The sequence below is a fragment of the Ornithodoros turicata genome, unplaced genomic scaffold, assembly GCF_037126465.1.
Source record: "Ornithodoros turicata isolate Travis unplaced genomic scaffold, ASM3712646v1 ctg00001380.1, whole genome shotgun sequence".
NCBI lineage: Eukaryota > Metazoa > Arthropoda > Arachnida > Ixodida > Argasidae > Ornithodoros > Ornithodoros turicata.
Window position 1 is genome coordinate 1 of NW_026999578.1, and position 14,438 is coordinate 14,438.

The window sequence follows — 14,438 nt, forward strand, 5'->3', positions numbered from 1 at the left end:
GGAGCTCCTGTTTGGCCGTCGTCTCACGACTCCACTGGATCTCCTTCATCCAGAAGAGGAGTACGCCACCTCACAGCACAGTGATGTAGCCTCGCCCGAATCTCGTTACAAGGTTGGACAAGCCGTATACATCCGTACATTCGACAGGGATCGTCGGTGGACGTCGGCCGTCATTCAACAACGCACGGGCCGGTGCTCTTTTGCGGTTAGCACCAGCGATGGAAAGATTCATCGACGCCATGTCGAGCATATCAAAGCTCGATTCGACACGCCGGGAGAGCAAGGTGCACCCGAGCCTGATGGCATAACTTCTGCTAGTCTTCTCCTGTTTCCACACGAAGGGGACGATCACAGCGACGAACAACAGTCGCAGTCCGCTGAACAAAACTCCAATAGCAGGACCCAGCCCACCAATCCTGCCCTAGCATCTAACCGACAAGAGCAAGCACAAATGCTGGACGATGACAACGTACAACGTCAGGATTCCTGCCCTAGTTCTTCCACCCAAGCAATTGGAAACCACGGACGTCCCCGACGTCAACGGAGAGCACCTCAGCAATTTAAAGACTTTGTGCTGTCATAAGCGACTGTCCATTTATGCATGTGACTTTATAACTAGGTCGGGGGAAGTGTAAGGGTCCAGACCCATGGTCATGGGCAGTGAAGAGAGCGATCTGGGCGCGTGAGCAATGTTGGTTGAGCGCTGTTCGGGTGAACACGCTATGTTCTAGTCAGGTACATTTTCTGTAATAAACTCCACATTGTGATACTATTGCACACTGATGAGGTCCACGAATGTGTGCAACCCTCCCTTCTCTTCTCAATATGCATGTTACCGCGGTGCCGGTGTACGGGGAGGGGGGGGAGGATTTTCGAGCAGGAAGCACCAGTTTTATGGTCACTACGTGGATGAACAGAAACTAGTAAGAGGCGGGGGTAATGAGGTAGTGGCCTACCTACCCCCTACCCTGATTGTACCTCTATGAACATAACTGGGAGGTGAGATGTCGCTTCCACCTCAGGCTTTTTTTTTTACATTGTGAAAGCCTCATTTTTGAAAGGAACAAAAATCAGTGCTCAGTTATATTCATTTTATCAGAATCTTCAGTTTTGAAGCCCGGTGCCACATGCCGGGCTTTACTGCACGCACTGGAGAATTGTGAAAATATTCACAGAAAAGTTATCATAATGATTGGCACTAATGACATCAAAAAGGTAAGCACATATTGAAGAAAATGTATTGATGCTTGACTCAATCTCTGATGCTGCGGAATGTTATTGAAAGTCCATTGATTTTCGTGGTAAAACCTTCCTAGTTTATGTATGTTCATTCCTTTTTTTTTTTTTTGGAAAGATGAGAGATTCGAAAAGAATCAAAGAAGACATTACAGCAGTCATCGACCACATCAAGACACGAGTGGACAAAGCCATACTACTAACACTTCCGCCATGCCCACTTGTCTCTAAAACATCGAGGGCATGGCACACGCTTCACGCAGTCAACACACATTTACAGACACTACAGTGTGGTAAGTTGCTCATATAATGCAATAAATACTCTCATGACATAGCCGACTATGGAAAAAAAGATGAAGTGGCATCCTTGTGCAAATTTAATGTTTACTGTAAACGGTGTATGTATCATTCATGCCTTTTAAACAAAAGTATGAGCCATTATGTTCAACGCTTGCAGATGACATTCAGCTCATACATGTACACAAGATATTCATAAAGGGTCCCAGAAAGCCGAATTATGGCATGTACGAGAGGTAAGTTAGCAAAATGATCAAGCTTGACAGAGCTGGATGGGAATCTTTAAAAAAATTATGCTTATGTTGTCTGAAACCTTTACTTGTACATAGGAGGTACAGACGTCGGGGCAACGAGGCAGCACCAAGGACTGACCTTGTGCATTGGAATAGGAAGGGCATGGATGCGGTTCACAAGGCCATAAAAGATCATCTGGGAATGTAATCACCAAGATGCAAATTCTTTTACCCACTTTGCAATGCCATTGTTAGAGAGTGATTTTCTACTGGTTTTCGTTAGAATGAATATTCGCTTTACTGCTACCGTTTCATTCTCAGTAGGCAAATAATTCGTACAGGCAGCATAATGGTAAATGACCACATACCAGATGAACCCAATGAATCAGGAGCCAACACAGGTGACTGAGAGCAAATGTCGGCACCTCCAAGTGCTGTAAAGGAAAAAAAAAACACTTAAAATAAACCAAGAGAAATGTTGAGTAAGGACACTCACTGGGTGGTGACAGCCGGTCCTGGTTTGCAGTGGTTGGTGCTGCAAGGATCTAAAAACAATACTACAAAAGCGAGCAGGAATTCCAGGAAAATGCTGTGTCAAAAAAAAACACCTGTTGAGGTAGTGGTAGATGGTATAGGAACATGAGATGGTCTTGGAACAGGTGAAGGTGGGGATACTGGTGTGTCAGGTGTGCCAGGTGGCTCCGAAAGAACGCAGGGTTCCTGTGGTTGTTCTCGTGACTGAAGAGACATATCTAAAGAAGAATTGACACAGCGGCATATTTATCTCTCATTTCAAACAAAATATGCATTATTACTGTCATTATTGTGATTAGTACTTTAGTGTAAATGTCCTAGAACATGCAAGTGCTCAAGAAAGGACCAACGTTGTTTTAGGCAGTGACACAACCCATCAAATGGAGTACCACGCACATAATGATTAAAACATGAAACAGATGAAGGTGGTGAAACCGGAAAAAAGCATTTAGAAAACGAAAATTACGTATGTGTAACAGTAGAGAGATGTGAGAGCAACTAACCTTCCACTGGCATATCTGATGCACCATGAGGCTCCTGTGATTAAAGAGGCATATCTAAAGGAGAATGACCACAGAGGCATAGTTAGCAACCTGTCCCACTGTCAATCACAGTATTTGTGTTACAATATAGTGAAAGTGCGTATCAAAGGATATATAAACCTGTTATGCAGAGGAAAAGTGCAACAAAAGGAGCAACAGGGCACATCATTGACTTTACTAGGAATTAACAGTGATCTATCGAGAACTCCCTACAGCCCCCCCCCCCCAAAAAAAAAAAACAAGAAAATTGGAGGAGATCCCGCTACAATTTTGTGAGATTGTGCATTATTTTGTCAAAATTCCACACACCCCCAGGGACGAAATTCTTGGTAAACCACTGATTATGCATGAAACGTAATGCACAAAATGGATGAAATTACCATATCAAGTGCAGGTAGCACAGGCCATTGTCTCTGCAGTGAAGTACTGGCTTGTCCTACAAGGAAAAAAAATGCATAATCAAACCTGCCCACATGCAACCTTCGAACGTCTACAGATTGACTTGAATGGACGTGTGGTTCACACCGTCCCCACATGTGTACCTCGTCCAATTCCACAACCACAGATTGATCTAATTAGGGTATAACTAAAACATACATGAACAACTGAAGTGAAAAACCTCACCCTGCAGCGGAACTGTCGGACAAGCTGCTTTCTTCAACCGTACTTTGGCACGAGAGATGAAGCAGTCCGGTGAGAAGTGCTCGCCACACAAAAGCCTACAACTTAGAGCTGAGTCTGCCAAATCGTTCAGGTTCAGCTCAGGGCGTTGTGCATAGGCGATCCACGCAGTTTTCCTATTTGAACACCACAACACACGTGTCACAAGGATTCGTGTATCACGCTAAATGAATAACAGCTATGCATGTGATAGTGACACATGGAGTATAACGAGAACACATAATCTGACAGCGGCGTCCGAGCGCAACTCCCATTATGAAACGCCTCAAACGCCAATCGATGACTCGTAGTAGACTTCACACTTCCGTTGAGCGGTTCGTGCGTTCGGATGCTCGCTCCTCCAATCAAATGACTCTCGCCCAATCAGCGCAAAGGAAACTGACACCATTTCTTGGAGACCAATGAGCATCCAAATATTTATACATATAATGCGCAGCCAATCAGAGATCTTCCGAGCTGGCACGCCGGTGGCGACAATATTTTCGAGGCGGTGCGTTTAGCTTTAGAGACGGCGGCTGGCCGCGCCGCGGCAGCTACACATGCGCGCGCTTCTAGCGCCCTCTGCGGCGACCACCTGCGAGAGCCTAAGAGAGAAGAGCATTTCTGCGTCCTCTTCTTGCGTCGCTCTTTGGTCGTGACGTCATACCCATTGTCCCAAGGCTACACTGTTTATTTCCACTAATGCTCCTCTGGACAAGGTCCACCCGAAACAATAGTGTCGCAGTATTACGTCATCATGCAGCTGCGTGGCTCTAGGACGCGTACGCTCTAGACAGAAGACTTGTTATTTATTGAATCACTATCCCAAGATTATTTCCTTTATCCTACTATAACGATGGCATAGGGACCTATTGCAGAAAAACACCATGCATGAGAGGTGATTGCAGGAATTCCAAAGTCTTACTAAATTAGACTTGCAAAAGAAACAAAAAACTCCACCAATGGCTAATAAGAGGACTAGGCACTCAACAAATCAACACAGAGTACGGGTAACAAGGAGCGCAGAACGATGCGTCTACTCTATCCGACAGCGAGGCATGGAAGTGAATCGTAATGCTTTTTCTCCTCTATAAAGTCACGCATCTGTCCCTCTTGCGGTTGATTTCTGCACTAATTTAATCGCAAAATTATTAAGAATAGCACTATTCCCATTCAGGGCAGCACTATCGACGTCGTCAAGACAAGAATGTTTCTGGTCAAAAAAGAACAAAAATACAAAGCGTCAACAAAGGAAAGCATGCATGTCGGGGCATGTCAGGACAAAATGCACGACTACTGGGCAACAGAGGAAAACAAACACAGAGACACTCGGATAGCGTGAAAAGACACTCACCATCATCGAACACGTACACTGCATTCCCTCTTTCTAAATCCGCTCGTCACACACCATTCACCAGTGACGAACCACACACCCGCACCCCATCATGTGGTTGTGAAAATAGACTTTGTGCTACAGATAAAATGGTTAAAAAGCAAACGAGCTGGTGGCTAAGATCCATGACGAAAACCCGAGACTGGGAAAAAGACGAAAAACGTCTTTTTCCCAGTCTCGGGTTTTCGTCATAGACTTTGTGTTTTTGAGTGGTGAAAATGTGAGTGTGTGTATGGGGGGGGGGGGGGGGGGCGCTTTTCTGAACCAGGGACCCCACTTGACAAGTAAGTGTTCGCCTTTTCGTGTGACACGAGTGATCCATTTATGTACTATTGCGTGAAATAGTGGCTTAAAAATAAGGGTATTAGTTGCGTTTGCATTGCTATCTGTAGGATAAGACGAGCGTTTTTAATGGAATTGCCTCGCAACCCTCGTGAAGTCTTTGTTTTGGGCAGGGTATTTTATGAGTGCCCTACGCCGGTCCTGTTGTTGTTTGTTTGTTAGCATGTATCTGTCACATTCGTAGCGCTGTTCAAGCTTTGTTTTCTTTGCAAAAATTCAGACTAGAAGTAACTTTCCCTGCTCGCTTAAGATCAATTGCGTATCCCTGTCCTGTGCTTTCTTCACGCTGGGACAATGCAAATGAGTATTTATGATTATGCAATAATTATCTGATAGCAGAAATTGGTGTCTTTGTCACAGTTTATTAGCGTGTCCTCGTTATTTTATTTTTTTCTCTTAGAGCTAGGCGAGCAAAAGTGCTTGTAATTTTTCCGTGCTCTTTTCTTATTTTCTCTACTTTTACGCAGAAGAAAGCCTCCTTGTAAAAGCTGAATAGTGTTCTGTCAGTGGAAGTGGGGTTGTTTGTCTGATTTTGTTGGGTGTTCGATATCTTGATGAAGTAAGCAGTGCTTAATTTTGCAGTCATGGGTTTTTGAGCAGAAATGCTGGTATCTGAGCACGGAGTAGAAATCCCTATATTTCTCTGCTCCCTAAGAAAATTTGTTCGTTGTTTTCCAAGCAGATCGCGTTTAGTCTACGCGAAACACGGTACGGGAGACACATACAGTACGGGAGACACATAAACACACGCAATAAAGCGTAAACTGATTAGAATGGCAGAGTGAGCCTGTTGGTACATAGCTAATATGAAGAAATTGGGGCTGTGAGGACAAGGGACATAAAGAACAAACATACACAAGACTGGTCCCTTGTCCTTACAGCACCAATTTCTTCATATAGCTATATACTAACAGGCCCACTCAGCCATTCTAATCAGTTAGTGCTTTATTCTGTGCGCTTATTTCTGTCCAGTACTGAGTACTCTCCTTCAGTATAACGAGACAACTTCCCCCGTGACTGTGCCCCTGACTGATGGTATTGTCTTCTTAAGCTGCAACAGATGCTTTTTGATGAAAGTATAACATCAATTGGCATTGCACGCATAATGCCTTGGTGAGCTCAAAGCCGTTGTGTGTATTCTTGTGAATGATTTGTCTTAGGAAATGTATACCCTTACAGCAAGCATTAGCAAACTCGTTATGGCTATATATAACGCATAATTATTTAATTAGATGACAGGAAAAATATATTGCATCACATCAGCTGAATTGTCTTCTTTTGCTATTTTTAAATTTGGCATGCACATCAGTACACCTCAAGGTAAATTTACCCAGGTAGCGAAAGCGAGGAAAAAAAAACAAATCTGACCCGGCAACACTGTCATCTCCGTGACTCGAGCGATCCTGGGTGTTGGTAGCACAGGTACGGTCGTAAAAAAAAAATATTTACGACGCGCGCATGGGTCTTGTATAAACTAATAGTTTATTCATAATTCAAGTATAGGAAAAGCTATCTGTTGCACCACTAGTACACATATATGAAATCATCTACCACCTGAGTACGCTTCCGTATCCTGCTCCACTGCGCATGTGTAGCAGTACCCTCGTTTGTCCGTGCATTCTTTTATCCGTGCCGTGTACCTGTGCTACCCGTGCGTCAGTGCTTCAATGTAACAATCTTTCCAGAATTATGTATTGAAAGAACGCAACAAATTGGTGCAACTCGGATTTATTGAAGGTAGAATGGCTTGGTAGTAAGAAATTGCAAACAGTAAATGCAAAACGTACACAAAACGGATTTCGCAGAACTCACGCTCCAGATTACCAAGGAGTGTACACAAAATACGGGGATCCCATTGAGTCGCACTACATAATTATGTATAACTTTGTCACGCAAAAAATAAAAAAGGTAACACCATGACCAACACATACACTGCTGGCCTCCCTACCCCTACAGGAAAGTCATGAAGTCGAATTAAAACTCCCATCGCGAACCATATGCTCCGGATCCAAGAGTGTAGACACGCAACAAACACGCCTTCTTCGCTCTAGAGAATGAAGTATCCACAAACACGGTTGGCCGGCAGTGTATAGTGCCGTCACCCGCTATACAGAAGCCCTAACGTGAAGGGAGAGAGAGAGAAAAAAGACTGTAAATGAGCTAGAAGAAGAACCGCTACCGTTGTTAAAAATCGGACACAGGAATAGTCAGTCTAACAAATTAGATAACGCCATCAACCCGTGAAATGGTTGGGCCTCAGCGTGCTACCAAGGGCCCGAAACTCGCCAGTTCCTTTGCGGGGTAAAGTGAGGTGCTTCATGCGTTTCACGTCATTGGACGTCAGAAAACGTCACAAATTGAACGTCATGAAGACATCCGGTGGCTAGTGATTACTGATTGGTTCCCATGAGGATGAATTCGTTTTCTGAGCGATGATTGGCTGTTTTCAAATTTGTTCGCGAGCGCTCGAGCAGGCGACAGCGCAGCGGCTGTGCCGGTTGGAACCGGCGTCCACGGAGTCGCCGGCGTCCGTTTCGGACGGCTCGTGTTGTGTAGCGGTTGTGTTGGACTATGAGTTCTGATTTTTCCTGTTTAAAAACACAAGCTGTATCATGTGAGCGTCCTCGAACAGTCACAGCTGCCAGGGAAGATGCCTGCGCAACATTTATGCTCTGCTTCTTGGTGTAGAAACTATTCGAGCGTCCGAACGCCTCGTACCCGATACCTGGTCAACGACTGCCGAGAGGTAAGTCATTTGTCGTTGCTTGTTGCCTTACAACACCGCATTCACTTCGTGTATTGTGAATAAGTTGCTTAACAGTTACCGGAATACGCGGTGACCGAGACAGACAGCGTAGCTTTGCAGATACGATGGTAGACTATATTTCTTTTCGTGAAACAATATCATCTAAGAAGGGAGTTGCCTCAGGACAGAAGTAGACAGTGCCTGCAGTGACAGTTGCCTCAGGACAGTGGCGGCTTCTGTCCTGAGGCAACTCCCTTCCTACATCTCTACCGGTTCGCTGGATTTCTACCCATCTATATCATCTAAACGTTATGATTAAATACCCGCTCACGTCGTACTGTATAAAGGTACGACGCTACTGTAAGTCTGATTCTTGGTGATTTCGCTCGACAAGTTTCGTCAGACGCGTTGACTTAGTAGCTGTTCTGTACGTAGCGCCAAAGCCAAGATTGTCAGGCTAATCGGTCTGAATATATAATTGTGAAGTAGCGCAATAAAAGGTATTTTTCGTACTAAGGTCGCTCATCACACTCCATGACTGCGAGCTTCTCACAACCCTACCACCGTTCTTATTTTTCGCGTTCAATAGCACCTTTATTCTTTCTATTTACATTGCAACATTCACATGCATAACCGTATATCTGATACCAATTGTTTTCATCTTGCAGCCACTGAGCTCCAGTTCCCAGTAGCAGCCCTTGCCAGAGGCAGTTAGACATCATCAGACTTCTTCAAGCAAATTCTGGAGCAATATTAACGTCATCCTGTGTACGTCTTGCTTGCATAACCGTATGTCGCACAATAAAATACTTCATGTGACAAAAACAACCAAGGCTCAGTCGTATTCCTGTAACTCCCACTGCATTCCGACAAACGCGGACAAAAAAAAACAGTGCATGGAAGAAAAAAAGGAACAACAAAAGAGGACGGGAGGCAGAGCAGAGAGGAGGAAAGTAGTAAGAGACAATAAACGGATGACACGTCATTTACGTCATTCGCGACATAATCAAAAAAGAAAAAAAAATCGGGTGGCTAGTCCTCAGTCATTGGTCGAGCTCCGGAGGTCACGTGAGTTTTCTGCTACAATAGATTTCTACTACAGCTTCGTACCCCTGGTGCTACGTAGTGCGGTTGTTGTGGCCGCGATCGATATCGGCCGCACCTTTCCCCGCCTTGCCCGTGACGGGAGAGCCTTTTCGGAGGCTGTCTTGGTACAGGAGGAGGGGCGAGAGGATCACGTGGTTCACTGACGTCGCCAACTTCTCGGAAGACGGTCACGTGACCTCGGAGCGCGAGTTTTGAACGCTTCCCATCCGATTCGGAGGAGCTCTCATGCTGTAATCCCTCGAGAATAGTATTCGCAGTAAAAAATAAAACCATTTTAATAGTGAAAAACCTTACATGTTTTATTCCCGCTTTTTTTCGGCGCAGGCTACCTGTGGAACCCATTCAGGGAAACTGGAAAACAGCAGCCTTCAGACTGCTAAGTTGGCTAGTTAAGTTTAACTGTGGTGTGGTGTATTGGAGCTAGGTGGTTGCCCTAAGGGCGCCTTCACACTGTGTATCCCTCGGTTGCAAAAAGGTGTCAGATTTCCGGATGAAGGACTGCATATAGCTCAGCCCAACATTACGAATGCCCCATACTACTAAAGCCCGTGTTTGCGCAGCAGGTGACCCAAACTCATACTTTTATATGGAGTTTCACCTCGAACTATAGCTTTTTCATTTCCATTTCCATAGCCATTTCATCACTTATGACCAATACCCGCACTGGACGCCCATAGCCGTTCCGTGTCGTGTAGGCGTCGCTTGTAGAAGATAAGAAAGATATGGCAGCTGGTGGCATCAAAGTAAACAAAGAGGAGACGCCTGTAAGGTGAGTCATCCGATTTGAGCACACGTAATTGTTAGCAACAGGTCGATACATTTTAGTGAGAACTGCCTAATTTGGAGCTCCCTTGTGTGTCTGACTACCCAACCTGCAAATTTGCGAAAGAGTAGAGTGGTTGTGCAAGTTGTTGGTACAAAAGTGTTAAAATCCCAGTGTACCCCCAGTTGATGTATAAACACTGAGAGTCTTAAGCTGGGGGAACTCAGTACATGAAAAATTTAAAAAACACTTGGCAGTTCGTACTGTCTCTGACTGTACGTTCCTCTTTTGTCTGCGTTTTTGAAATTGATGTATAAACATGCATTTTTTACTTAATTTAAATACACTCCACTTGATTGAATACTAGATCACTATCTACAGCTGACAAAATATTTCACATATTTCATGTATATCGTGCTTCTTTTGTGAAAAATCGCTACAAACATGGTGCCACATGGTATATCTCTCTCAGGGTATCTGCTTTTTCTCCGACCCTTCCCCTTGTTCTCCAGTCTTCTCTGTGGGGAGGCACATACCGTGCAAGCTCCATAATTGGTGATGAAGCAGCAGCTGCACTTTGTCTTTCTCGCTGTTGTCCTGAGCAGCCTTTTGTGGGGGACAGGCGAACATTCAATCCATCATGCCCCTTTGCAATGATGTTATGCATGTTGATAGGGCTGAAAGGGCTTCACCCATGCATCCATGCAGTAGTACGCCAGGTTCTTGGCCCTTTCAAGATTAGCGTGCAGCCTTTTTTTTGTGACCACCTCCAGCCTTCTGTTGCTTACAGATATCTAGCAGTGAAGTTGGTTCAGTAGGAGAACCCATGTCATCAGTGTCTTCTGGTCCAGAGGATGTTCTTGGGACATATGACATCTCAATGTCTTCCACGACACAATCACCGACTGTAGTAGCAAGTGACAGAAGAGGTCCAGTTCTGTAGTCTGTGGGCAGTTGCTCAAATCCCCAATCGCTGACACGAACGAAGATGCCACAAAAGTGTTTGCATGGAAGTTTGTTCTTAGGCACAAGTACCGCTTGGGATTGTGAAGTTCACTGTATAGAATGTATCAGCAACTGTCTGAGACTTCACCAAGAATACACCTTCTTCCTTCATTTGAATGTCTTCAACCACAAAGTCTTTGCATTATGTGTTTTATGATACGTGGAGGCCTGTTGTGGAGAAATTGTGGAACATATCTGTGGTATGTACGATGGTTGTCAGCATAACTTAGCAGTTTCTGAAAGAATTCCTTTTTCTCTTCAGGAAAGAACTGGCTGCAAAAGGACCCTAACGAGGCCTGTAAGGCTCCTTCGTCCACGGTATACGATTTTAAGTACTGTTGCTTCAGATGCTTGTTTTGTGTTTCAGTCCTATTATTCGTTGAAATAGGCAGGTCCAGCCTGAACCAAGAAACCCACATTTCTTTCACTGACAGCCACTGCTGCGTTACATATGTCTGCAACTGACTCTTATTCAACCAGCATGGGCTTGCCTGCAACTGATGGCCAACTGATTGCCTGCAACTGCATGGGCTTGCCTGAGTCAGTGCTCTCGTATACTGATCTTCCGTGGAGGCTCTTGCTACTTGCCGCAGAAGGCTCAGGACCTTTTTTTTTTTTGTCTTCAACATGGTTCTCCTTTCTTCGGCACCACCGTTCCCATGCATTTTCTCTGTGGAAGTCACAAAGGGCTACACGAGATTTGGGGAATGTTGCATGGATTGCATTGATTTCTGCTAAACTGTAGTCACCCATCCAATATTTTGGATTAAATAGAGGACACCACTTTATGAACACATTGAGAGCTTCTTGTATGCATTGTGCCGTTTCAAACTGAACGATGAATGTCCCAACAATCACATATGCCGTGGGTGTCTTGGCAACAAGAAAAAACAGTGGCAGTGCATAGTCTGTGGTTTTGTTTGTGGCATCTAAACACGCAACATCACTAGTGTGCTTGTCCATTATAATTTTCATAAAATTTGACTGGCAGCAGAAGAGTAATGTCTTGCACTCGTGCAGTAGCAAGTGCGTAGGATCATCTGTATCAGAAGCCCCGGATGAGGCTACAGGTGCTTCCTCTGAACGTGCACAATATGACTTGGCCAGAATATTGCACCCAGGGTTAGCTGTTTTAAATGCCTCTACAAAATGCATTGTATTTTCCTGATCCACAGAAATGAACCTGTCCTTTCGCAGCACGCTCTGAATGTGGTTTGCAATGTCCTTATTTGTTGGGTAGAAGGCTCTTGAGGAGTTGGAGGCCTCTCATATTCTGGGAAGAGGACATCCTCACCGTAGAACCTTAGGCACTTCTTCACCTTCTTTGCTGATGTAATTCCTTCACGTACCAGTGCGTGTACTCGTTCAATTATTTGTTTGTTCACTGGCTGTGCATAACTCAGAACTGGTCCGAAGTCATGATTTGTGTGTTGGGCTTTCAAAGATAATGCTCTGTAGAACCGTTGCTCTCGTGTCACTTGAGGACTCGCGTGTCATCCCTTGCTATGTCCTGGTCTAAGCGTGAGAGAATTTCTTTCACTGCTGCTTTAGACTTCCTTTTTGTGCTGTCAGGTGGAATGCAGAGCTAAAGGAAAAATAATCTATAAGGTAGAAGTTAATTTTACATCCAGTAGAACGCCCTGAGACAATCCCGATCACAGCAACAGTGAAGCCTTCAAAATTTTTTGTGTTATATCGTTACTTAGCTAGATCCTGTTATACCTCCTGTTAGAGGTGCAGCTGAAAAGTTGAATTACAGAAGCACAGCTTACAGTCGAGTATATAGTATATAGGTTTACTGTATGTAGGCATACAGTATAGGTTTACTGAATGGAGGGTTATCCTATATTTGCAGCCACACCTGGGGCTGTTACTGAGGCTGTTAAAGTGTTAACCAGAGTTGCGGAAACCAGGCATCAAAGTATGTGTGCCTTTGAAATCTCTATGAGGCGGCACTGCCACAATATTGCACCAGTGCTGCCTTATACAGAGTTCAAAGACACTCAGACTTTAGGGCCCAGTTTCCCCAATGCTGATTAACACTTTAACCAAGGTTAAGATAAATAATAATAATAATGTCCGGTTAATTTCATTTGCTCCAGTCAATTTATTTCATTTGTCCCTGTTCTGTGTGGACTATCCAACCTATGGGTGGTGTTGCGCTGGGCCCTGCTGTGCCACCCTATTTCTCTCTTTTTTTGTTCTGTCTTGCAGTTCGCAAAATGCAAAAGCAGTTGTGTGTTATTGTGAACACCGACCATAATTGTTTAAGCACCGCTACTGCGTTCTACGCTATTAAATGTATAGTACATGAACATTATGTAGGCGTTTACATTTTCTTTGCCTCGTACGAAAGAGAAAGTTGAGTATTGAAGCGTCTAAATGGCGATGGAGAGACGGACGGGCGACGTGGGCGAAGCCCAAAAGTTGGGAAATGTGTAAGAAGAGCAGATACAGAGTGTGCATTACTGCGAGCGTGTGGAACGCGATGGGAACTTGTCTGTGCTTTTTATAATGTAACCGAAAGCAAGTATTAAAGTAGTGAGTTTAACTAAGTAAGTGTGTGTGTGACAAAAACAACAATTATAACTGCAGAGATATGGCAGCTGTCACATGATCAGGAGGACAGATATTTCTACCAGTCGCACGAAGCCCTCTTTCTGAGAGACTCCGTACTATAAATAGAAGCCCGCATGGGGACTGCCCAACCTGAGGACATTTGCAATATCCCCAAGAACACACACGGTCCTCAGGATGTCCCCACATTATCATCGTGTCCTCGTCCTTCGAGGTTTATCCCCAGAACGTCCTGAGGATGACACTCGCGGACTGTCCGTGAACAATCATTCAGGTACGTTCTGTGCCCGTCCCTATGGGTAGATAGCGGGACGAGAAATATTACTTTGTTTAGTTTACCTGCTCAGACTCCCTAAACACATTTGTTTTGTTTTTTGGGGGGCCGATCCTTGGACCCGATTGACATTCTTCTGAAATAAAGGGTGGTCCAGCGTAAAATTATCTGCCTCCGAAAAGGATGACTGTCTATGATACATATGGAGCGTTTCTCGTGGAAAGGACAGAAACACGCGATTATGTTGCACTGCTTTTCACTTTCAAAAGTCCTACCTGGATGTCTCAAACCAAAATGAGTAAGAAACATAGACTTTGCAGTTATACACAGCTAATACTTCAATCAATTCCTCGCTTTTAGTATTTTTTTCTTTGCGTAATCGAAGGAAACGTGTACAGCTCACGCTTTGTTTTGTGTCGCAGACGAGTATGGCTCTCGAATTTACGGAGGGTCGCGTAATAAGTAATAAATAGTATCTGTTTTGCTTCGGAAGGGAATTGTATTCTCCCTTCTGTTCTGGTCTCCCTTCAAATCCGCGTAAGCGGTGGAGGGGGGCAAATGGGAGTCGGTCCCTCATATACCGGAGAGGTGCCCCTTCATAATGCGGTCCGCCCCTCGGGTGGGCGGTGTCATTGAATGCGCGGCCCATAAAACGGTCGTCGGGATAGTATCGCTTGCGGTGCTGGCCCGGGAAGGTCTTTTCTTAGATCTATTATCTTTCGGTGTGGG

The 14,438-nt window shown here is 44.7% G+C and overlaps 1 protein-coding gene across 1 annotated transcript; it reads left to right on the forward strand.

The window, feature by feature from the left end:
• The first annotated feature begins 1,349 nt into the window (after positions 1-1,349).
• LOC135376919 (uncharacterized) lies at positions 1,350-2,227 on the forward strand. Its single transcript, XM_064609347.1, has 3 exons — positions 1,350-1,529; positions 1,694-1,769; positions 1,863-2,227. Exons 1-3 carry the CDS (start codon positions 1,355-1,357, stop codon positions 1,972-1,974), a joined length of 363 nt encoding a protein of 120 aa, XP_064465417.1. The 5' UTR covers positions 1,350-1,354; the 3' UTR covers positions 1,975-2,227.
• The last annotated feature ends 12,211 nt before the right edge of the window (positions 2,228-14,438 follow it).

Bases quoted from the DNA above. Each gene is read 5' to 3' on its own strand.
- LOC135376919 (XM_064609347.1), top strand. From the start codon at position 1,355: ATGAGAGATTCGAAAAGAATCAAAGAAGACATTACAGCAGTCATCGAC. The intron at 1,530-1,693 runs GTAAGTTGCTCA...CAACGCTTGCAG, and splicing joins TTTACAGACACTACAGTGTG to ATGACATTCAGCTCATACAT. The intron at 1,770-1,862 runs GTAAGTTAGCAA...ACTTGTACATAG, and splicing joins AATTATGGCATGTACGAGAG to GAGGTACAGACGTCGGGGCA.